The sequence below is a fragment of the Drosophila tropicalis genome, unplaced genomic scaffold, assembly GCF_018151085.1.
Source record: "Drosophila tropicalis isolate 14030-0801.00 unplaced genomic scaffold, ASM1815108v1 contig_593, whole genome shotgun sequence".
NCBI lineage: Eukaryota > Metazoa > Arthropoda > Insecta > Diptera > Drosophilidae > Drosophila > Drosophila tropicalis.
In genome coordinates, this window is record NW_027173070.1 from 4,936,739 (window position 1) to 4,961,460 (window position 24,722).

General features: G+C 37.3%; 2 protein-coding genes and 1 long non-coding RNA gene across 13 annotated transcripts in view; 1 reads left to right on the plus strand and 2 right to left on the minus strand.

The window, feature by feature from the left end:
- The first annotated feature begins 649 nt into the window (after positions 1 to 649).
- Ndg (Nidogen) lies at positions 650 to 8,769 on the plus strand. Its single transcript, XM_068290155.1, has 11 exons — positions 650 to 1,149; positions 3,671 to 4,150; positions 4,212 to 5,579; positions 5,640 to 5,907; positions 5,985 to 6,127; positions 6,186 to 6,595; positions 6,658 to 6,815; positions 7,436 to 7,690; positions 7,752 to 7,926; positions 7,989 to 8,273; positions 8,331 to 8,769. The coding sequence occupies exons 1-11, from the start codon at positions 916 to 918 to the stop codon at positions 8,593 to 8,595; spliced, it is 4,041 nt and encodes a 1,346-aa protein (XP_068146256.1). The 5' UTR covers positions 650 to 915; the 3' UTR covers positions 8,596 to 8,769.
- Positions 5,903 to 6,834, minus strand: LOC137576833 (uncharacterized). The gene is made up of 2 exons (XR_011032323.1): positions 6,542 to 6,834; positions 5,903 to 6,448 (listed from the first exon to the last, which is right to left on the minus strand). It is a non-coding gene; the product is annotated as an uncharacterized lncRNA (long non-coding RNA).
- Positions 8,770 to 9,663: 894 nt separating the features above from the next.
- SLO2 (slowpoke 2) overlaps positions 9,664 to 24,722 on the minus strand; it is a 98,705-nt gene continuing 83,646 nt past the window's right edge. For 3 of the 11 annotated variants that reach the window (XM_068288428.1, XM_068288426.1, XM_068288423.1), the window contains 15 exons: positions 24,442 to 24,704; positions 21,085 to 21,411; positions 20,724 to 20,874; positions 19,627 to 20,106; positions 18,275 to 18,380; positions 17,973 to 18,188; positions 17,663 to 17,826; positions 17,481 to 17,592; positions 17,218 to 17,403; positions 16,951 to 17,157; positions 14,634 to 14,816; positions 14,011 to 14,216; positions 13,161 to 13,497; positions 11,606 to 11,794; positions 9,664 to 11,540 (listed from right to left, as the gene is read on the minus strand). In XM_068288428.1, coding sequence (XP_068144529.1) covers positions 11,238 to 11,540; positions 11,606 to 11,794; positions 13,161 to 13,497; positions 14,011 to 14,216; positions 14,634 to 14,816; positions 16,951 to 17,157; positions 17,218 to 17,403; positions 17,481 to 17,592; positions 17,663 to 17,826; positions 17,973 to 18,188; positions 18,275 to 18,380; positions 19,627 to 20,106; positions 20,724 to 20,874; positions 21,085 to 21,411; positions 24,442 to 24,704 — 3,430 coding nt within the window. In that variant the 3' untranslated portion in view covers positions 9,664 to 11,237. Of the gene's footprint in view, positions 11,541 to 11,605; positions 11,795 to 12,743; positions 13,498 to 14,010; positions 14,217 to 14,633; positions 14,817 to 16,950; positions 17,158 to 17,217; positions 17,404 to 17,480; positions 17,593 to 17,662; positions 17,827 to 17,972; positions 18,189 to 18,274; positions 18,381 to 19,626; positions 20,107 to 20,723; positions 20,875 to 21,084; positions 21,412 to 23,290; positions 23,690 to 24,441; positions 24,705 to 24,722 lie in introns of those variants that run through there. The other 8 variants (XM_068288422.1, XM_068288421.1, XM_068288420.1 and 5 more) reach the window with 7 other exon arrangements.

Below are 24,722 nucleotides of genomic sequence, written 5' to 3' on the forward strand. Positions count from 1 at the left end.
TTTAAGAAATGTCTTTTAAAAAAACATATATTATAGGTATATGTAGATATAAATTAGTACTACAGATTACCAATAACAAACACTGCCTATAACTAAGTATATTACCCTTAAGAGATAAATGTCCTTAGTCCTCTTATGTAGGTTAAGGTTTAATGACCCAAATGAAGTGTGAAGAAAGAACAAACACATGCCGCCGTTATAGCCAAGATGAGCCATATCCGAATTAGCCATAATATTTGCTTTTGCCATTTCAAAAAAAAATAAGCAATTTTGAAGAGTAGACTGCAACTTTTATCTCCGCACATCATCACATTTTACTCTCTTTGTAGTAGTTGTTCATGTGGATGCTATTTGCATGTGAGACAATGCAATCTCATTGACTCCAGACGACTCTCATTTTCCCTGCCTCTAGAGAAAGAGAGAGAGATTGAGTGAGAGGTGGAGGAAAAGAGAGAGTGAGACAATCCCATACCACATGCCACATACGAATTCGAAAAAGACCCAACCGAACTGAAGAGAATCCACACAGTAGCAATAGACAATTCAGTCGAGAATTTGTTGGCAAACCGTGCGGTTCGTTTCGTTGCTCGAAGTTTTTGTCGGTCTCTAAAGACCATTTGGAAGAATTCTTCTTCCGTAGGATTCTTGAGTAGGAGACAAATTTGGAGGAGCTGTGACAAGTTCCAAAAAATTTCTAGCAGAAAATAGTTTTACGTTTGGCATTTATTTTTAAATCCAACTATATACATACATAAATATATATATATACTTATTCTTAAGTCAACTTTTTCGTGTGTTGTGAGTGTGAAAAAATGCCAATGGCAATAATATTGTGAAATATTTTTGAAAAATCCAAAGAAATATATATAAATTATTTAAATATATATATATATATATACTACATCCACAACCAAAATGAGAAACTTTAACATCAGCCATGTGCTGATCGGCCTGTTAAGCTGCTTCATTCTGGCGGCAAGTGGCCAGTACGAGCATTATCTGGATAGCCTGAGATCAAACGAATTCTATGAATTCATTGAGGGACGATCGGGATCTATACAATTTTTGGCTAAGGGCGATAGTGAGCAGTCTCTGCTGCAATTGGAGCATCCGATCAGTTTCTATGGCGAGAAATATGAACAGCTTTATGTGAGTATCATCCAAACGGTCCATCAATTGCTGATAAGCTGACCCACACCCAGATCCCTCCCCCTACCCGCAGCCATCTCACCGGCAATCATTATGCAAATATTTAATTCTCTAATCTCTAGCAGTAGTCGGTACACACATTGTAATATTTAAATGTAAATTTTACTTTGCTTATTTATAGAAATTCTATTATTTTATTTCGGCAAAAACATGACAAGACATCGATTTCAACACCCACCCAAAAAGAGGCTCTCAAATGTGCCTTCAACTTATTTCGCACCCTCGCAAGGGGTGGTCTTCCCCCAACCCTCCTATTCCCTCATGACAGCCCATTGATGTGGTCTTCTCCCCTCTTCACTGAAGGCCTCTTTGGCCAACTGCCAAAGTTTATTTGGCATCAAAAAATTATGAGAGCTCTTTTTTTTGGTTTTAGTAGCTTTTTAGAAGAATCGAAAGTGTCGTCCATTTTGGTGTTTGTTTTTTGTCAGCTAATTAACTAAATTTATGTGTCTGACGTGGAAAAATAGCACGCGGCACAAATGGAACATATACATACATATATTTTTGTGTAGAAAAGAAGCAAAAATGTGCATAAATCTTATCACAATTTTAGTTCCAGGAAAAAAGGAAACTGTAAATAGAACAAAACCATAATTTTCATTCTATAAAATGTCGGATAATTTGAAAAATAGTCAATGAACAACTTACTAGAACAAAGTCATAATTTACATTCCATAAATTGTGTGATCTTGTAAAAGTATTTTTGTATTTTGTGAACAGACAAAAAATCAGTGAAAACCTTTTAGAAACGAAAATTTGAACATTAAGAGGAATGATACTTAATTAAAAAGAATACAAAAATGAACTAAAGTGATGTCTTTGAATCAGTATTTGTAAGACAAAATTCAAAAATTGCAAGAACTTGTAGAATCTCAAATTTAGATGCAAAGCTCTTTTAACATTTGAAATTTTTAAATTATTTAAATCTTAAACTCGATATTAACATTTCAAGAGAAAACAAGAATACTTCTTTCTTTATAATAAAGGATCAACTATGGTCCGGAATATAAGAATTTGTTGCCAAAAAACGAAAATGTTACAAAAACTTTTAACACAATACAGATTTTTTCGAAAAGAAGTTATTTCGGTTGCAAGAAATTAGATTGGATTAAGATCTTTGAGTAGTCAAGTAGTCATCCTTTAAAGTATAATTTTGGGTAATAGTGTTTCCTTTTAAATGAAATAATTAAATTTTTGGAGTCTGTTCAACCAATTATTTTAAATTTAATATTATTATCAGTTCCGGATAGGGGAATTGGGTTAAGATCTCTGATGGTTCAAAAAATAGCTTTATAGTATGTTCTCCGAGTTTCTAAACCATTAATTAGTAATATTTTTAAATTTGTTAGTGCCAAAGGAGTAAATCTCTCTTAAATATACTATTTCCTTTTCAAAAAACTTATTTTTAAAGTATTTGTTTAAACTTTAACCATGTTAAGTCATCTAGAAGTTAGGTTATACTATTGAATCTTAGACTAAAGAAACCCTTTTTGGAATGGAATATATTGGAAAATTTTTAACATCACCGATTGAAAAGTATTAACAGAATTGTTAAAGAACTTTCACAGATTCATTTAAATTCATTAAACCTAATCTCAAGAATTAATTAATACTAAATTTATTAACTTTTACATGAATGAGATGATCGAACTTAGAAAATTTGTTTTGATTTCGAAAACCATGAAAACAATGACGTACTTTTCGAAGCCCTTCGATATCGGTTATATAAGATTCTTTTGAGTTAGGATATGTCTGTATGTATGTAGGTACATATGTACATATATAGATCCTGTATTATACGAAGTTTTCACCAAATTAATCTTCTTTGTAAATTGCTTTTCCCAAATTTTCTAATAAATTACTCTTAGTTTTTATGGCATCAATTATTGTTTAATTTCAACATACATATGTTAATGTTTCGAAAATATTTTGGAATATCTCAACACATCTATTTGTTATTCTATCCCGTAGAGTTTTAAATTGTTTAAGTGGAAATTGATTTATGTGCGGGTGATCATGTTGGCATATTATGAACACCTGTGCTCCAAATTCCAGTTTAACCGAAAAGAATAGGAATTCCATGGCTTGTCCGACCGACCGACCGACAGTTTATGTTTATACAGAAAATATAGGAAAAGCAATGGTATTTTTGGGTGAATCGAAGAGATTTTAAAGTAGGAAGCGAACTAGTAGTTTGAGCTAATTTTAGACCTGAGTGTGTGTGAAGTTGTGTGTGAAAAAGGGAGAAGTCAATTAAAGGGAAGATAAAGATCATTTGCCGTCTTATGTTAATGATTTGTTATTGTTTTCTTTCCGCCATTCTTGAGAGGGAAATGCTTGTTAAGTGGCCCGTTAGCACTTCAAACTGAAGTGCCCCTTATGGAAGGGCACCGACTGTCATTTCCTTTTCAAATTATCCTTCTGCTCGCGTACTTATTATCACTTCCTTTCCTTTTTGCAGATCAATACCAATGGCATTTTGACATTTAATGTTGAATTTTCCGAGTACTTGAATCAACCATTTCCTTTGGAATATCCTTCCATAGCGGCCTTCTATTCGAATGTGGATACCACAAATAGTGACGATAGCACTGACATTTCCCTCTTTGTCACCACGGATGAGGCCAGCTTGGATAAGGCCCAGCAATTGGTCCGTTACGCTTACAGCGAGCAGGCGGAATTCGAGGCAAAGCAATTGATTGTGGCCACTTGGCGGAATGTGGGCTACTTCGATTCAAAGACGGATAAATTGAATACCTTCCAGGTGGCTTTAATAGCCAATGATGAGCAGACTTTCGTACACTTCATCTATCCCGATGGTGGCCTCAATTGGCTGCAAGGTGAAGCTGGTGTACAGGGACTACCCGATATACGGGCCCAAGCTGGTTTTGTGGCCGAAGATGGCAGACATTATAATCTAAATGGTTCTGGTTCGGAAAATGTAAGACCGCAAACTGGACACAGCTCCTTCTTCATCTCATAGCATTTCTCTTTAATTTCAGGCTCGTTTCTTAAGCGAAAGCACTAATCTAGGTGTTCCCGGTGTATGGCTCTTTGAGGTGGCTCCTCTCAATCCCGATCAGAATGTTGTGCCACCGAACAATGCCGAATCACGTACTGAATCGCCAGCGTTGGCCCAGACTTGCCAGGCCAGTGGTCATCAGTGCGATACTCATGCCCAGTGCCATGATAAGGCCGAGGGTTATTGTTGTGTCTGTCAAGAGGGTTTCTATGGCAATGGAAAATCATGTCTGGCCAATGATTTACCCATACGTGTAACGGGTAGTCTGTCAGGTCAATTGAATGGCCAGGATGTTGACTCCTGGGGCGCTAAGTTGCAATCGTATGTGGTGACCACGGATGCCAGATCCTATACAACCATTAATCCTTTAACTGCCGAACAAGGCGCCCAATTGAGATTGATTTTGCCATTGTTGACCACCATCTCCTGGCTGTTTGCCAAGTCCATCAATGGTGTAGCTGTGAATGGTTATCACTTGACTGGAGGACAATATCAGCATACATCCAGGATACAATTTGATTCGGGTGAAAATGTGTTGGTCAATCAAACCTTTGAGGGTCTGAACTATTGGGATCAGTTGTCGGTGAAAGTGGATCTGTATGGTGAAGTGCCCACAGTAGATGCTGGAGCTCAACTCCATCTGCCCGACTACACGGATGAGTATCGGTTTGTGAGGCCTGGCGTATTGGAATCCGTTCAATCGCATCAATTGGAAATCAACGAAGATGGACAAACTCATGTGATTGGCTTTAAGGTGGATCAAAGTATTGCCTATCAGAGTTGTTTGCGTGACGATGAGTCCGATCCCACAGAGACAAGTGTCCTGGAGAAGGTCTCCAAAATCGCCCTGGACTATGTGGCCAGAGATCAGGCCTTGAGAAGCAGCGCTTTAAGTAAAATTGGAGTTGACACCGAGTCGAATGCTTGCACTGACGGCTCTGCCCAGTGCGGTGAGAATGCTGTCTGTGTTCCCTATGAGGATACTTATCGCTGTGACTGTCGTCATGGCTACTCCGCAGTGGTGGACGAGCGTGGTCTTGAGATCTGCGTGGATATCGATGAATGTTCTTTGGGTACACATGTCTGTGACCCGAATGCCTTCTGTGCCAACAGTGAGGGAGGCTTCACCTGTGTATGCTACGATGGTTTCGAGGGCAATGGCTATCGTTGTCTGATCAACAGCTCTGCTGCCGACAATATTGAATACTCTACCCCAGCCCAGAGGCCAGAAGAGTCATATCCACCGAATCCAGAACCCACTGAACAACAACCAGACTACAATGGCCAGGAGCAGGAGCCACAGCAGCCACAACCCAAACCACTGCCACCTCATCTGGATGAGTGCTATGTGAGTGAATAACGAAATAAAACGAAAAATAGGTCTAATCCTTTTTTCTTCTTTTTTCAGCGCTGTTCCCCCGATGCCGATTGCTATGAAGGTCGCTGCAGTTGCCGTGATGGCTTCTCTGGCGATGGCTATCAATGCGAACACATTTGTGGACACGATGAGGTCTGGGAACAAGGTCGTTGTGTCCCGCTGCTTTTGTCCTATGAACTCGAACCCGAATGCAATTTCCTGGGCGAGTGCCATTGCATCGAAGGCTATGAACTGACTGATGATGAGAAACTCTGCAGATATTTGGGTGGTTACGAGGTCGAGAAGAACGATGATTTAGGTAAGGAATTGTTTAATGGAATATTATTATTATCTATAGTCACTTTACATATATTTCTTGGATCTATTTATCTACAGTGCCCTGCGACGTGGATGCCAATTGTCATATCAATGCCAGTTGCAATTGGTTTGAACATGAATTGCGTCACATTTGCACTTGCATTTCCGGCTTCAGTGGCGATGGCTACAACTGTGAACCCATCGATGATTCTTGTGCCATAGTAAGTTGCCAAAAGCCAAATATAAATTCCAATTAAATGTAATTATTATCCCCAATAGAAACCTGAGATCTGTGATGCCCATGCTACCTGTAGTTATAGTGAGGAACTGGGAAAATCGGAATGCATCTGCCAGCGTGGTTATCACGGCGATGGTTATCGTTGCCAGCTGTCTCCGGAATGCCAATCTTCGGAGCATTGTGGTGAGAATGCCTATTGCGATGATGGCGTCTGCCAGTGCAATGAGAACTTCGAGAGGGATGTAAGCGACACATGTGTACAGGCTGGACGCTGTGGCAATGATTTCTGTGGCTCGAATGCCATCTGCAAGTGGGATTCATTGCGTGATACTCAGTATTGCGATTGTTTGGATGGCTATCAATATGATGTTGTATCTGGTTGTACCAGCAAGCCTACCTACTGCAATGTTAGGAATAATTGCGGCATTCATGCCACCTGTGAGCCAACAGAGTAAGTACTAATTCCTGTTAATCAAAGTGAAATCAATAGCTAACTGATGGAGTTCTTTATAGGGATCCCGCCATCTATGAGTGCCAGTGTATTGCTGGCTACCGTGGTGATGGTTATGTCTGCATTGAGGAACAAAATTGTCTAAACAATCCCACACTGTGCGATATGAATGCCAAGTGTCATTCGACCAACAATGGCCTGGTTTGTGCCTGTAATCAGGGTGAGTTACCTTTGGTTTTTGTTATTGTTTCTTGGGGGCGACGATTTTATCCTGCTTTGGAGGCTCACAAGGGGCGCAAGAATTAAAGAAACAGAATCCAAAAATGGCCAGGGCTAGCAGGACATTCAGGTAGCCATTATTTCGATCCCAGGTAAGGGGATGCATAAAGAATTCCCGCATCGATTGCAACATAGTAACACGCCGATTTGGATCATCTATTCTTGCACTAAAGGGTCGTCTGGTCGACAAAGCAACAGACCGATGCAATCCTGGAATAGGACGCACTGTGAGGCGTGTTATTCTTCCAAGCATATTTGGGGGCAAACGCATCTCTCTAGTTTTGTACGAAAAGAAAAGAAAGAAAAAAAGACTATACGAAATTTTGAAATTTAACACCAAAAATTTTTGACTTGAATAACTGTTGTGTTGGATTAAAAAACAAAAAGTTACATATTTTTACCTGAAATTTAGTTAAATCAAAGTTTACTGAGGTTACACAGTGAACTTGCTCCTTACGATATGCTATAAAATGAGGGCTTATTCATCCCGCCATTAAGTTTTTCATTGAATGATTCACTTTTTTGGTAGCGTCTTTAACTAAATCTTTGTATTCTTTTCAGGTTTCTATGGCAATGGATCTGTTTGCTTCGAACGTCAACAACATGAGGCGGATTTCCTTATAGTTAGTCAGGGTGTCGTAATTGTACGAGTGCCTCTGAATGGGCGCAACGTCATTCCCATATCGGTGGCCTCCATGGCAATTGGTCTGGACAAGGATTGTGTGGAAGGACGTGTCTATTGGGGTGATATCTCAGCCAAGAAGATAATGAGTGCCAAATACGATGGAACTGATTCCAAAACATTCATCAGCACAGGTAATAAATGAATACAAAAGAGAAAATGAACTTCCTATACATTTCAATATAAATGCTTTAGATGTAGAATCGCCGGAGGGTATTGCTATTGATGTGGTGTCGCGTCGCCTTTACTGGACAGATTCTGTGAAGGATACCATTGAGGTGGCTAGTTTGGATGATCCATCATTGAGAGCTGTAATTATTAACAAGAACTTAGTCAATCCTCGTGGCATTGCCATCGATCCGTATAGAGAGTGAGTAGAAAGATAAGAAAACGCTTGTGAATGCTTTAAATTACGCCTCTTTTTTTTGGCAGAAAACTCTTCTGGTCTGATTGGGATCGTTCGTCTCCCAAAATCGAAATCTCCGATTTGGATGGCACTGGACGGGAGGTTTTGCTTGGCAAGGAAGGTGTCAATTTGCCCAACTCTCTCGTGGTTCTCGAACATAGTGGAGAACTCTGCTATGCCGATGCTGGAACCAAGAAAGTGGAATGCATTAATCCCGAAAGTCGACAACTCCGCACAATATCAAATGAGCTTAACTATCCGTTTGGTCTGACCTTTACCCATGATCAATTCTATTGGACCGATTGGAGCACGTATGTAAAATTTCCATAAATTTAACATTTTTTACGTTTTTCCTCCATTTCTTGTAGCAAAAAGTTGGAAATTGTAGACAGTCTGGGCACCAGACAAACTCCAATCCAAACTCCCTTCTTTGGCAGCCATAAAATGTATGGTATGACTGCAGTGGAGCAGAATTGTCCTCAATATCAAAGTCCATGCCAGAATAATAATGGTGGCTGCACGGATTCCCGCCTTTGTTTGGCCAATCGTAAGGCTCCATCAGGCAAGAGTTGCAAGTGCACAAGCTTATCCACCAGCTGCAGCCAACCTGTAGGACCGTATCCCCAGCTTTAAAGGGATATCTTGAAATTAAAATCACAAAAAAATAAAAATGAAATTATTTTTGGATAAGTATACAAAGTACATAGAAGCAGCAGAAGTTGACTTAACCAAACCAACTAACCGAGTGCCCTTTTTTGTGTATGTAAAGCTACTCAACTTAATAAAACAAGAAACACTTTACTATTATTTAGAAATTGTTTAATTTTATTTAAATGATTTGAGATGCCGTTTCCTAAAGGATTGCCAGTACAGTCTAAAGTATTTAATTTGAATAAACTCTGGCAGCGCTGTTTTTTTTTCTATGTGGCGCCAAGTGCTAAGCTTGTTACATCTTCTGGCAACACTGCCAATTTCTCGTTGTTGCTTGCCGCAAATGTTCAAGGTGCTAATTTGTTTTATGAGTCCAAAGTGAATTAAAGTAAGTCGGTGTTAAGTTAAAGTAATTTTCTTTTAGTTTATGGTGTGAGCAATTAAATCGATGTGTGTTAAAATGAAATTCCAAACAAGGAGACAAATTTCAAAAAACTAAGCAGACGCCGCGGCGTCTTGTATATTGTTAAGGCAAACAAATGCAGAACTTCCTTTGTGTTTTAGTTATTGTATTTGTCAAGTGTCAATAAATATAAATGAATATATGTACATTTAATGTATACGTGGAAAATCTCAGCACTTTAAGGTAAATGGTAACTGATTTTTTAAACTTTAAAGTAAAAATTTATAAGTACCTAAATATTTCCCATTACCCCTCGAAATGAAGTGTTGAAAAATTGCCAAATATGGGGGAAAATCTAAGTTTCGACACATATTGATGTTAAACCGATATTTTTGATGAGCGCCAAAAAAGAATATTTGAGTTTAAATTAGTTTTTCCATAGGGATTTTTAACGACTTTAAATTTTTGTTAAAGGGACCTTTATTCAGAGTGGTTTTTTTTTTGCTGGTTTTAGCTAGTGTTTTTTGTTTTGTTTGTTGTTTCCTTGTTTCATTTTAAATACATTTTGTAATTAGTTGTTTGTTTTTTGTTGTTTTCTAATTTTACAATGTGTTTCTATTTGTACATTGAGACATCAATTTGATCTATTTTCGGTTGCTGTTATACTTAAACTAAATAGAATAGTATACATATATAAAGTATACCTATTATATATTATTTCCTTTTGTGCTGCTAGGCTAGCTTATGTTTAACTTAGGTTGTTTTTTCTTTTTCATAATTGAGACACTGGAATGCATTTTTCTTTCACTTTATTTTACCTTCTCTCTTTTTCTCTCTCTCTCCATCTCTCCTTCCTTTTATTTTTCTAATTCCCTCGTTGAGTAAAATGTCGCTTATAAAACTGAGTGCATTTCTAATATGTTTTAAGGTGATCTGATCTCTATATATATTTTATATGTAGGTACTTCTAATGCGAACTACAAAATTTTATTTGCTCTTTTGGGTTTTCTATAGCTCATTGAATTTGGTACAGTTTCGTCGGAACCAACTACTTATTTCTGTTTTTGGTTTTTCTTTTTTTTATTTAGTTGACTAAATTCACTAGTTTCTAATTACTAATATATGTATATACTTTTATTTTGTTTTCATAATTGTGGTTTTTGCGTTGTAGTTTTTTTTTGGTTCAACTAATAGTTAGTTTTAATGCAGATAGCAGTTGATTCTTAATTTAAATTTTTTGTTTTTATGTATATATGTATATACAAATTATTTGTGTTGTTGTTGTTATGTAAAGCATTAGAGTATACCAAAGCCCGTTCCAATATTATGAAAACCTTTTCACATTTTTTTTTTCTTGTGTTTTTTTTTTTCTCGTAAAGTTACAAAAATGTATCTGATATATTGTTAGTTTGCAATTTTGTGGGATTTTTTTTGTTTTGTTTGTGTATAGTACAAAGACATTAATAGCACCTTTTCATTAAATTAAAACAAATGAAGTGAAATGAAAGTAAATAAAGTGAATTTGTGTTGTTCCTTAGTTAGTTCTTAGTTTAAGTTAGCTTAACTAATGTTTATGTCTATATGCTTTGAAGCCTGTTTTTTTTTGTTCTGGAAAGGGGATATGAATTGGTTTTAGCTTAGAATTATTTGCCGATATTGGAGATGTATATATGTATGTATGTATGTGTGTATATATATGTATGTATATCTAACTATATTTTCTTTCAATCCAATAGTTTAACTACATTTGTTGTTCCCAAAACACATTTATCGCTTGATTTTGTTATTTTTTTGTTGTTGTTTTTGTTGTTGTTGTCTCTCTTAATATACTCTACAAATAATGAATGCTAGAATTACAAAAACTAAAGAAATAAATTTGCCAATAGGGGAAGAATTTTTTTTTTTAAATACGAAAGTCATTTTAGGCAATTGGAATTTGATTTTAAGAATTTCCCTTATTAATTTTTGTAATGAGAAAAAGAAATATTGAATTTTGATTCACTAGATCTACTTTCTATATAACTACAAATATCTTATATGTATATTTATCTATTGCCATTGCACAGCCACGCCACAGACATTTCAGGGAAGGGGGGGTAATAGGCAGGAAGGATATCTCTCAGAATTTATCTCTTCGTCTGTGCGTGCTGCTGGCCGTATTCTATATCCATTTGTTCTTCGACATGGATGAGCGGAGTCGTCGACCCCACATAAGGTTGTATCATACAATCGTGCCCTGTAAATGCTGCGGCGAGGAGACCTGGGACGATTGTGTCAGCGAATCCTGTGCCTGCAACGAGCTGCCACCTCCACTGCCTGAGGTACTTGGTCCTGGACCCAGATCAGCTGTATTGATGGCAAGGGAAGAGCCGCCACTACCACCGCCGCCGCCGCCGATTCCACCACCACCTCCGCCCAAGGCAGAGGGATTTATGCCACCACCAGGACCACCGCCCACCACACATGGTACACCCAAGATTGGTGTTGGCTCCTCCGGTGGTGTGACCTGTAGGGAAATTTGATTCTACACGGAGAGTTACACATTATAATTAGATTTTATTATTATTTGAATCGATCTCCAAAACCCACCTCCATTCCAATGCTACCATTTAGCGAGATCTTGATGGGATTACTGTGATTCGTTGCCTGCATTAGTGTGGTAAAATGGCTAATGCCGATTTCCTCTAGCGAAGATTTTCTCCGCCCATGACTAACGCCCACATTAGGCAGTCCTTGACGCAGGGATGAGGACCGTCGAAGTAGGATATCATTGTCAATCTAAAATGGATCCAAAAAAACAAAAAAAACGGGGGGGAATGGAAGTGCCACCCAGTAGAAGAGGAATAATTTGAAAATAATTATCATCTTTCAAATATGATCGATTCGAATTAAATTCAATCAATTCACACACAATAATGCACACACATTTACACACACAATACAAAAATACAAATTGGCTAATTGAGAAATTAAAATACATTAAAAAATAACACATGATGAAGGGGGCTTGGGATGGTGGTGGTTGGGGGGCGGGCACCCCATGTGACCCATGATGATTGAGAACGAACGAACGAACGAACGTAACGTGATGTTGTGGTTAATCAATCCTTTAGCGTGCGTGCTATTGATATGGAATGGTAACTGGTTGTTGCACTTGTTGTTGTTGTTATACTGGTTGTTGTTGTTGTTGCTTGATTGTTGCTGTGGTTGCAGCTGCAGCTAGTTGTGGGTTGTTGTGGCTGTGGCTATTGTTGTTGCAGTTGCTCTTATTTAAGGAGTTCTTTCGAGTGTGTGTGTGTTACTAGGTGATATTTTTCTAATAATTTGTTTTTATCATAATTTTTTGCAGCCAATTTTTAAGTAAAATCAAATAAGGCAAATTAAATAATAACTTTGGGCGTAGCTAGGTTAAATTTTGCAAAAGAAAAACCTTTCTTAAAGGCTTGAGGTCGTCTGCTAAACCAAAGAAATCAGATACTGTCAGACATACAGAGGTTAAAGTTTCTCAAAATCAACAGGACCTTTGAAAATTACAAGACCACATTGAATACTCTTGGGATTCGTTTAAGCAGCTCAAGACTTACTCTATTCTAAATGAAAATTCTAAGGAAATAACTCAAAAACCAATCTGCTTATCAAAAATTTCAGTCACATTTTGCTTTGTGGTACTCTCTTGACCAACTAACTGGCTGTGATTAACTTATTCCCTTTAAATGATATGCCAAAACTATGATCTATGACCAGTTTTATCTTAGGTTATCTTCTTTAGTCGGTAATTTGAAAAACATGCGTCAATCACTTATTTAATCCTGACTACGCCCATGATTTGGTTTATAACTACTTCGTCACTTGGCTGGAAATTTATTTAAAATTTTTAGACACTCATTTAACTGTACATTTGATTGATTTGACTAAATTAGATATGACAAAACATTTTCATTCCCAGCCAAATGCAAATGCAAAATATATAAATTACGCGTGTGTGGGTATAAGTGTATGTGTGTGTGTGAAACAAACGAACGTGAAACAAACAAACAAACAGATAGAGTTTGGTGGAAAAACGTGTGTCTGCTTGTGTGTGTGTGTGGGTGGGTGTAGGTAGGTAGGTAAGTATGTTAGGTAGGTAGTAGTAATAATAGCCAACCCGCAATGAGTTACTCCTGCCGCGCTGTGAGCCAACCACCGTCGGACTGTCGGGTAGAGAAAGAGAATTCGATTTAATTTGCTGCTGCATCGGCGGTGTGCGCTGGCTAGTTGATCCATACCCGGCCAATGTTTGAACACTCTGCATTTGCATGGGATTCAAACCGGCAATACCGGAACCACGTCGCGAACCAGCTCCGACGGCGGTATTGGTCATTTGGCTCATTTGTGGCCCACCCAAATTGATATTGGAACAAAATGAGATGTTTGATTTGCGTCGCGAATTGTGACGTTCGAAGGTTTTTTGTGCCGAAAACGGTGAAGGTCGTACCAAATAACTGGCCACATAGAAAGAAAGAGAAGAGAGAATGAAGGAAGAGAAAGTTTATTAGGTTTTTCAATTTCATTGAGTTGTGGTCTGAGAAAATGCAACCAAAATGTAAACCATGTTACATATTATTTACACTTTCACTTTATACTCTTGCAGAGCATACAAAGAAGAGAGGAAGACATTTTAAACCTTAAAACATTTATATATACATGTATTCCTAATCAGCCTAAAAGGTCAAGTTCACTCGTTTTATTGCCGGACATGTTCAAAACATTTTTGAAACGGACCACCATACCATAAAATCAGACAAGAAGTTGCAATTTGAAGCAGATCGGATAAACGGAAAGCTTAAAATCAGCAACTCGGTTGGAGCACTTCCGTTTTTCTTGGGCACGGCATAAATAGAAATAGACAGAGTGATGATGATAAAACTATAGGTTATATAGATGTATTGAGACACAGGACTGCAAGGGTATTTAAAGTTCAACATAGCCGAAGTTCATATTCTTTCATAGCTTACATTAGATCGCCCTCTTCCAGCTTGAGATCACAGCTTGGATTGATTATCACATAGGACAAATGATTTCGTTTCTCGCTAACATCATCATAATCTATAGTGGGCAGATTAAGTGATTCCATGCGACTACGCACCAAATTAGCTATCTCAGCGCGCTCAATTTGCTGTGCATGATTATCACGAGCCTCATCAGCCAAATTAATCGAATACTAGAAATAGAGAAAAGACCCAACAAAATAATTCTCATTAGAGATTAATAAAAACCAAACAAAATATAAAATTGAATGTCATCAGTTCTAGTCTAAAATGTTCAGTTAGTTGTTCTTGTTATGAGTAGAATATTTGTGTGCAGCGGATGGTGGGATGACAACGATTTTATGGTGGTTGTGGTGTGGTGGGCGGGGGCCAATCCCTTTTGAATTGCATTGGTCATCTTCATCATATTTCATGCTAATTTCATGCTGTAATTAAAAAAAAAAAAAAAACAGGAAAAAGCCAAACACTATGTTGACCTACCTGAGCTAAAGACTCTCACTCTCTCTACTGAATGTATTTGGTTGTTTTTTTATATTAATTTATTAAATTTCATGTTGATGTTTAATCATCATATCATCGGGGCTACTTACGGATGATCCTTTACGCTCCGATGTACAACCAGCCAGACAGTTGACCGATTTCTGTCGCTGATGTTGGTGTCGATAGCTGCTGGTGCTGGCACCTGCTGTAGATGAGGGTGGTCGATAGGTAACACCACGCAGCATTTCACTGCTATCCTTGGTGGAATCAGGTGTTCCAGTTTCCTCATCATACTGGGCGTATGAGTAATTTTTCATTGGTTGATTTTGTGTATGCAAATTTCGATGAAATGATTTACATATTTAATTGATTTTTAATTGAAATGGGCAGATGTGAGAGTATTAGTAAGCATATAATGAAGTAAAATTCTTCTCAGTGTGCGTGTTTCAGTGTTTGTGTGTGTGTGTGAGTGAGTGTGGCCATAGGTTAATGTAAACATTTAATGTGTATTGGTAGAAGAAAAAAAACATGCGGTTACCGAACTAAAAGCAAAAACATGTAAGTATACAAAAAAGTTTACTTTCTTTGTCTTTTTTTAATATTATTTTTTTGTTTGTTTCTTTTTAAAAAAAATAATATGAAAAGTTAAAGCAAAATAAAAATTCAGCTTAAGGCCGCACTAAATCAAGGAAAAAAAATATAAAACACAATATATATAAAGCTATATTTGCTTTGAAAAAGTGCCTTTAGCAAGCTGTTGATAGGAAAATCTAATTTTGTTTTCTTTCTGCAGTTGTAACATCAAAAAAAAGTTAAAAAAAAAAACAACAAAACTTGTTTTTTAAATGTACTTAATTGATTGTAGCATAAATAAGATTATTGGTTCAGTTTCAGTTGAAATTCAAAGCAAAACACAATTTTGACACTTTCTAAAAAAAATGGGAAAAATTTTAGACAATTTCAATGGATAGACTTGTTTAGGTGACCTTGCCTTAATCCATTTTTTTTTTTGGAACACAACAAGTAATGCAATCAGCTAATTAAACGAATTGACATGCAAATAAGCTACAAAATTAAAAGCAAACATGCATCAGAATCACGCAGAGAACCAATATGAGGGTAGTTAGAGGGGGAAAATGAGAAAGAGGGGACACAAACTATTATAACTACTTGGACAGGTGTGCTGGCCGGGTAGAGGAGGGAGAAGGGTGGTAGCAATCTACACACACATTTATCTCTAAATCAAAGAAAAAACCAAAACCCCAAAAAGAGGTCAGAAAAAAGAAAAATCACATTCAAGCATATGAATAACTTTTTTTTTGTATGAAATGTTTGACTTTCATTTGATTTGATTTTAATGTTTTTCTTTTTTTTTTGTTTAATAGTTTTTAGTTTTTTTTTTTTTTCTCTGAAGGTAAACTCACTGCGTGCTGCGTGTGCAATATATATATAGATATCTCTTTCTCTATATATATAAAGCCTAGGTCAAGTCCAATACAAACGCAAATCAATTAGCTTAATTTTTTATTGTAAACAAAATATATATCTCGGTCAACTGTGTTTCTTTTTTGTTATTATTTCTTTTAATTTGTCGTTTGATGAATATGCAGAAGTAATTTGTTTTTAGCTAAGATTAAGATTAAGCGTAAATGAAAATCCGTTTTTGAGATAGGGGAACGGCGGGGTAAAGGAAGAATTTGTTTTAACTACTTTGATAGACTTTCAGTTATATGTATATGTACACAAATCGGAATCGAATCGGAAATTGAAATTGAAAAGGCTACTTTTTTGTTCTTGGGTTTCAAATTCTATATATTGAGAGAACCTTTAAAAGTTTGGAGAGAAAAATAACGTATATATGATTTATAAAGTGGTATGTATATATATATGTATAAAGTTTAGTTCGCGCCAGACTCATATGCAGTTAGTAGATACTTATTGAAATCGAAGCGTAAGCGTGTGATATGGAAATCAATTCAAAACGTAAAGAAAAACGAAAAGAATCAACATATTAAAATTCAAATCAAATTTGAAATTAAAATGGAAACCATAATTGAACCAATTTTGTTCAAGTCTAGGCCTCGAGTGGTTAAATATCATTTTTTATTTTTTTTTTGGGAAATATCTTGAACTGAATGTGTACCTAATTGAAACGCAAAAAGCGTAACTTAGAGAGAACAAGAGAAAGAAGTAGGTGTGTATATTTATTTTTTAAAGTAAGAGTTAAGAGTTTGAGACAGGCTAAGAGTTATGTTTGATTTTTTTTTTTTTTTTTTGTGGAAGTTATGTGAGAGTTAGAGAGACAGACAGAGTGATGTGAGTTAAGAGTTAGTTAGTTAGTTTAGTGTTAAAGACAAAACTTTCGAAGTTGAAAACCTGAGGCCCTAAACGCAATTGACATTTGCCTTTTGTTTGTGTTGGACTCACCGATGGACGCAATCGCACACAATGCCTGCTGAAGGCCGAGAAGGGTCCCCATCTTTCGATCGGCGAATTACTCACATGTGATGTGTCCGCATTCGATGTATCTTGAGTGCGATAAATGCCAATTGGTATCTCACAGGTTGTTGAGCATAATTTCTGATATAAACGCCCATAGGTTCGTATCCACATGTCCTCTTTGGTTATACGCATCTGTGTAGGAAGTAAGACTAAGTCCCATGCCAAGTACTCATCATCAAAGGTGACACATACCGAGGTTAGGAAACCACTTCCCGGTGCCTGATCAATGCCCAGCAGTAAACGGACGAATGTGATAACATAATCCTTGACAAATGCCTGATACAGCAAAGTGTCCAGCATGGAGGCACTGAATACCGCTCCGGCGGCAAAGGGTAAACGAAACATATAGGATATATGCGAACCGCGTTCCTTTTCGCGCTGCGTGTAAAGTGAGCGACAAATTAGCTTACACATAACTGGACAAAGTTTTCTTGGGTGTAAGTGTAACTACTGACCTTTTCCATTTTACTCAGATGCAGGGCATACTTATCGTGAGCTCGGAATTGCATAAAACGCATATTAGAACTCTGTGATAATTCGGTAATACTTTTAATGCTGGGAAAGAATCTGAAAAAAAAACAAACAATAGAATGGTAAAGTCGTGAATTATGGCAAAAGTACTTATAGATGCACTTACTTGAACATATTCTGAACTGCTACAATTGTATTACAATCGGATAGGGAATCTTCTTCCGCTGAATTGGACAGCTCTTTATTAACAACCACCACGCTTTCGGCCAGCGTAATACCCGCACGTAAAAGATCATCTAGACAGTCAATTGAACCTAGCATCCAATAGACCTAAAAATGCATTTAAGTTTCAATTCATTTCTTAGTACATTCACTTTATAATACATTTCGTAATACATAATTCAATATGCTTTTATCAATTCATCGCTCAATATATTTTTCAATCCATTATTGAATTTGATTTAAATACTACATACCAATGGAAAATAAGATAGAGCATCTAAAAAGGCCACATCGGGTCGTCGTTCTAATAGCAATATAATGGGATTCAACGAGGTCTTTGAACGAAAGTGTGCTCGCAATGGTATAATGAAATTATATATGCCATTTGAGGCATAATCGGCCGCCAATATGATGGTCTTATTCTGCCATTGATATTCCTTTGCGTTCCTATAACTGCAATGCTCGCATACCTGCAAATTGAAATCGAAAATCAAGTACCAGGTAATGGGAATCTCTATATACAGACGAAGAGAGAATGCAGAATGTAGCCACTTACCTGTGCCAACTGCAGACAACAGAGGGGCTTCTTCTCTTTCAGTAAATAGCAAAGCGTCGGACTGACACCAATGAAAGGCGAAACTGGCGGGAATCCCTTGACAATGCTGCAAATGTAGAAGGTGTAAACACATGCGTTCGTTACTCTGGACAGGTCTTAACGGCAAGGAAGACAGAAGGATAAAAGGTACCCAGATGGAAGGAACAAATAAAAGTGTGGGGAAATGACAGGCGCGTGTGTGTTGGTCTAAGTAAAATTGAGACGGAAAAGCAAGCAACAAACACAACACAACAGGCAAAAGAAAACGCAAAGGATTAGCTTAACAATTGTATGAAGTATGAAACTGAATAGAACTGCTATATTCAAAATGATACTAATGAATACAATGAGGTATAACTGAAAAGTGAAAATGTTCCTTGGGTAAAATTAGAATGAGATTTTACAATTATAGAGATTCATATATGTGAAAAAGTTTTCATTTGATATATATATATACATTCTACAGATTGCAATATGAATTGGTCAAACTTTTAATAAAATTTGCCTTATATTTATGTCTTGTTAATTATAAATTTCTGTTTGAACAAAATGAAAGACACACAGAGCAAACTACGACTAAAAAAGTATTACTATAACAACAGCATTATGGTTAAATGTTGTATTTCTTATTTTCTTTTTTGCACGAGTTGCAGTGACATGGGCGTGTGGGTGTGGTTGGCGGTGGGCTAATGGTTGGGTGGCTTGAGACTTTTCACATGCAGTCAATGAGAGAGAGACAGAGAAGAAGAATAGACAGAACATTTTCCAAAGTAGTAGGAGTAACCCCTTTTCGTTGAAAAGGACTCTAATTGCACAGGCAAAGAGCGACCAAAAAAGTTTCTTTTTCTTTTGCTTAAGGGGGTAAACCAAGACGTGGAAGTGAAAGTAGTTTTCTGCGAAACAAAAAAAAAAAAAAACAAAAAAATTAATGCAGAACGGGAAAACCAAAAAATAAATAACAAATATAAGCAAAAGCAGCAGCAACATCAGCAGTATCAACAACAACAACAAAGACAAATCTCAAGTAGTGACAGTTTTGTTTCTTTTTTCTCCCCATTTTCCAGCAAGGTAAACGACGTCAGGGCCAAGCATTTAGACCGCGCCTTGGCCAAGTCATTAAAACATGTCCTGCGGGCTGAATGCAAACAAAAGCAACAGCAACAGCAACAGTAACATTGCAACTGCAACAACAACATGAACATCAACAATAACAACAAGTAGAAATAGGACAACTCTTTCAATGATTGATGCCTATCTCTTTTCATCTGGCTCCCTTCTCTATCTCCTTTTCTCTCTCTGTGTACCCAACTTACCCTGAATAATCGGCGGCCCAAACCGGACGCAACTTTCGATGCGTCTCAAGAATTGAACTGCTCGATGTAAATCCACAATTTGGTTGAGACTGAGCCGCTGCCGCTGTCGCCGACATTGTTGTAGTGGTCGAGGTGCTGGTGCTTGTGGTGGAGCAACTACACGAGCAACACCGTTGCAATTGTCGCCTACGTGCCGCTAGCATGGCCAATGCACCACCACCCAAGCCCAGACTCCCCACTCCGCCCACTACTGGACGTTGTTGTTGGTGGTGACTCTCACTGTCGCAACTGTAACTTTTCTTCATTGCTCGTCGCCGCATCTCAGTGGGATTGATAGGAAGCGGTGCTGCAACAGCGGTGCAAAAGGCGCAGCCAGGCGGCGTTTGTAGCGGTTGGGTTTGCGTTTGATGATAAGAATCTTCCGAAGAGCTCATGATGAGCGAATAGGTGCGCGATTGTGGAAAATGCCCGCCCAAGCAACTGAGGCGAGAGTGGTGGAGTAGGAGTAGGTGGTTTAGTGCGGTTTCGGAGGGTAGGTTAGTAAGTATGTGTGTTTACATAAAGAGGGGGTCTAAGTGAGGGGAGTTGGGTGGGTGGATACTAGCTAATCACTATTTAATTATTGGTTGCTGGTGCTCTAAGACAACATTCAATGAAAATTGATTCAATCTTCGAATGATCTGTATAATTTAGTTTTAAAATCACAAAGAACATTCATGAGGATCATTTAAAGGATCATACAGAAGTTATACTTATATACTCTTCAAGTTAGATATATGTATATGTTATATGTATGTACAATCAAGAGAAGGTGGTCAAACGTACAGTTATACATAATTTTAGTGAGAGACATTAATTTAATAAGTAGATAAATAGTAGTTAGGGTTACGCACAAACACACAGACACACACACAGTTTGGAGATTATGTGGATAGAATTAAGGTCCAGATTTATGTACAGAAATGTACAAGGTGTACACACACACTAAAACACTTACACATATACATACATATTTATATAGAGTTTGTGTGTGTCTAATTAAGGAGACAATAAGAGGTTCTTGTAGAGGATTTTGCAAGAGTGTTATAAAAACTTACGCTATTTTCTCTGAGGGTGAACGCCAAGGCATCTCATCGTCAATCTCATCATCGCTCTCATCACCCTCTTCGCCATCATCATTGCCAGCGATGCTAAATGATGAAGAAGTGAACATATCGGGCACAGGCAATATTGAAGGTCGTCTACTTCCTATAGACGTGAAAAAAATAGAAATTTAAATTTTAGACGACATAGAAGTAATTTCAAATGCAACTTTTATAAATCTATTTATAAGCAACAATCAGATCAGATCAGATTTTCTATTCGACTTTATCAAAAACTCAATCGATCTATAAGAATGTTCAATCATCGTTAGACTTGTATTATTCACAAAATTTTATAATCAAGGAATGACTTTACCTCTACGTTGATTGAGCACATCGGGACTGAGTAGGTTAGGATTATTGCCAAAGGGCACATCCAAATGATTGCCCGTGGTAGTTAATGTGGCGGGATGAACGGTTAATGAAGTACCCATACTGTGACCACCACCTACTCCTAGCCCACCGCTAGACCCACTGGGCATACCCGAAACTCCTCCTCCACCCGTTAGAGTGTTGCTTGATGGCACTGCTGTGGTGGTTATTGTGGTTGTGGCCATTGCCGTCTGTTGCTGCTGCGTCACTGTGGTGTCCTTAAGATTCTGTTTGGAATCTGCTATTATCACAGCTGTCGGTGTATCGCCGGCTGAGAAAATTGAAAGAAATCGAAGCGTTTTAAACATATATATTGAAATAATATGGTTAAATATTTTTCTTAATTGAAAACTACTTTTAAGAAAATTAATTTCACTTTGCTATACAAAAAAATTGATACAGAATAAAAAGGGTAAAAATCGGGTTAAAGCTAGAGTAAAAGTGCTCATTAAAAGTCCTTTCATTGTTCGACCGGCCAACAACGGTTTTTACTTCGGCTTTTTTTGATTAGTTAGTTAACGTGCAGGTATTAACTTTCCTTCTAATTACAAGCTCAAAAGAAAAGGTATTGGGGCGGAGAAGGTCGTGGTTATAAGAAAATTATTCAGCATGACGCAACAAGCTGAAAGTTTTCCTTTTTTTGTTCCGCGTCTTTGCTCTTGTATCGTTAGTTTTCCGTATTTCCTTTTTTCCGTTCAGGGTTTCATTTTTTTGTTGTTGTTTTTTGTTTAATTGTTGCGTGAGCTGAGCATATCATTTACAATTTGACACCGACACTGAGAAACTGAGAGATAGAGAGAGACAGACATGCACACGTAGTAGAAGGAGGAGAACGAGGAGAAGGGAAACAACAACAAGATAACAAACAAAGTCGAAAGATATAGAAAAAGTTACAGATACATCTATTTACATTCACATAGAGAAGGAGACAGAGACTAGGACAAAGGCAAAGAGAAAGTGAAAGAAATGCAAAGCGGCAAATGGCATAAAGTAAGTAAAATGAAGCAAACACAAAAATAGCAACACTGTGAAAAGTTAAAAGAAGAAGAAGAGCAAAATAAAAAGCATATACAGATGGTGTTTGTATGTAAAACATATCTATATACATATATGTATATATATACACATACATACATACATATATAAGTGTGGTTATGTATGTGGGGAAAAAAAACCAGGCAAAGTGGTTGCCGGATATATGCGCCGGATGTGGTTCGGGTATATGTCAAGGTGTGGTTTCTATGTGCGAACATGTGTGTGCGGGTGTTTGTGTGTGTCTACGGTGTGTGTTTCAAAGTGTGAGTAGTAGCGGAAATGGTTTTTGATGGCAGCGGAGTAAATGCATAATAAAACTTAAAGAGAGATAAAGGGAGTGGGTGATCCATATATAATGGCAGAAGAAAAGAAGAGACTGGGAAAGGGTTAGAAACAGAGAAGAGTTAGAGAAAGAGACAAAGTGAGAGAACCTTGAAAAGTCATACACAGAAATGTTTTTTTTTCTTTTTCACTTTGTTGATCATAAGACTTCTTTTTTATTTTCCCAACTTCAATGCTTATAGACTTTGCTGTAGAAGTAATAGATACGAAAAACTACATTGTAAGCTCCATATAAGGTTGAAAAACTTAGCCGATCTTCTTTAATTTTTGCAAACTTCTTTAATATGTATGTTGCATAGGATAAGCAGACGATTTTCTTCTTTTCAGTTTCAATTGGTCAAAAATATATGTATGTACCTATGTATATCCATCAATATGGTTTCGCTTTCAAAATATATATCGAAACTTTTATTAGCGGATTTTGTAGTGAAGTGATATTCGTTCAAAGCTTTAACTAGTTGTGAATTACAACTATAAGGTGAATAAAATGAACAAGGATTGCAAGAGGCATTTGTCCTTTTAATTATTTATATATTAACCTATATTAAAGAATTTTATGACCTGGAAATTATTTTCTGTGTAATTCTGTGACGGAAGGTTAAGTGGCAACTTTTATGAAAATAAGTAAGAGTAAAGTGGGGTATAGAAAAAAAATGAGTAGGTGATATTTTAGTGTGTTTGCTTCATTTTGTTTTATTTTTTGGAGGAGTTCTCTGGGGGGTTTCGGGGTTTGGTTGATGGGTGGGTTGGTTTGGATGGTGTTCTACACTCACGCACAAATAGTGATGCAAACTCGTTACTGTCGTTTGGTGTTTGCATAGGCGGATATAATTGCGGATACGGTTGCAAATTCAAAGGCGTGCCACTAACTGAGGCGGTGGCAGAGATGCCGCCATTTTCATAACTGGTTGTGGGACTGTGGGGCACACGAACACAAACAGATGGCACTGGTGCAATTGTCGTAAATGCCGCTGTTGTTGCCGATGGTGTTGCTGGTGTTGCTATTCCTGCTGCTGCTGATGTTGCTGCCGTTGCCGCTGATGGAGTTGTTGCTGTTATTGTTGTTGTTGATGTTGCTGATAATAATGTTGATGATGTGAAAGTCGTGCTTATTGTTGTTGTAGTTGTTGGTATTGTTGCTGTTGGTATTGTTGATGTTGTTGTTGTATTGGCTACATATTACACATACATATATATATGCATATATATCTATCACGGTATATATTGGTGGTATTTGATAGGTGTATTTTGTGTGTGAGATAAACTATATGGACTAAGACTCACGAAAGTGTAAACCTTGTGGAAAATCATTCAAATTTTGTTTCCATAACTTTTACATTTTCTGTTAGAACTCTAAAAGTATTTTATTCTAGCTGTAGTCTTTAGAGTGAGTAGTATAGAGTCAGTTTTTTGTTATGAACTAAGAGTTTCTGCTTAGAAAATGCCTACAACAAAAAAACAAACAAAAAGACCAAAAACGAAAAACATAACAAAGCGGAGGTCCTTTCGTTAAAGGGACTAATTTCTTTAATAATTTTAAGTAATTTTCCAGAGAAAAAAACTCAAACAAAAGAAGGCAAAACACATTGAAAGCATTTTCGTTTTTCCTTTTTTTTTTTTTGTTTTGTTTTGTTTGATTTCATTCAAGAACAAAATGGAAAGAGAGTTTAATAAATTAAAAGAAGAAATATATAACCTCAAAAATTAAACAAGATAGAGGGAAAGAGAGAAAAGGAAAAAGTCAGGGACGAGAAAGAGAGAGAGAGAGAGAGAAAGTGGGAGAAGAGGGAAGAGCAACAGCGACACACTTGTTGCTAAAAGCATACATAAAAAATCATTCAACGCAACACACTCGGTTGTCCCTCTCATTCGGTTGCTTTCTCTCTCTTTCTCACTCTTTAAAGCACATTCATTTGTATCTTACCATTAGCCGCTGCCGCTTGAGAAGAGGCTGATGTACCACCTCCACCAGATACGCCACTTGTCTCCTTAGTTGTGCCCGACATCGGGTCCGCTGTTTGATTTTGATTAACGACAAATGCCGAATTCTCCTCCTTGGTTATGCTCATATAATAACACGTGTCATCCTTTTTCATTATATGCCTTGGTCCGGGATTCAATAGAATGGTATCCTCATAGAATTCTGGCAGCTCAGCCGGCCTGACACCCACCAAGGCCACGCCATATCTGAGCAATAGCAGAAGT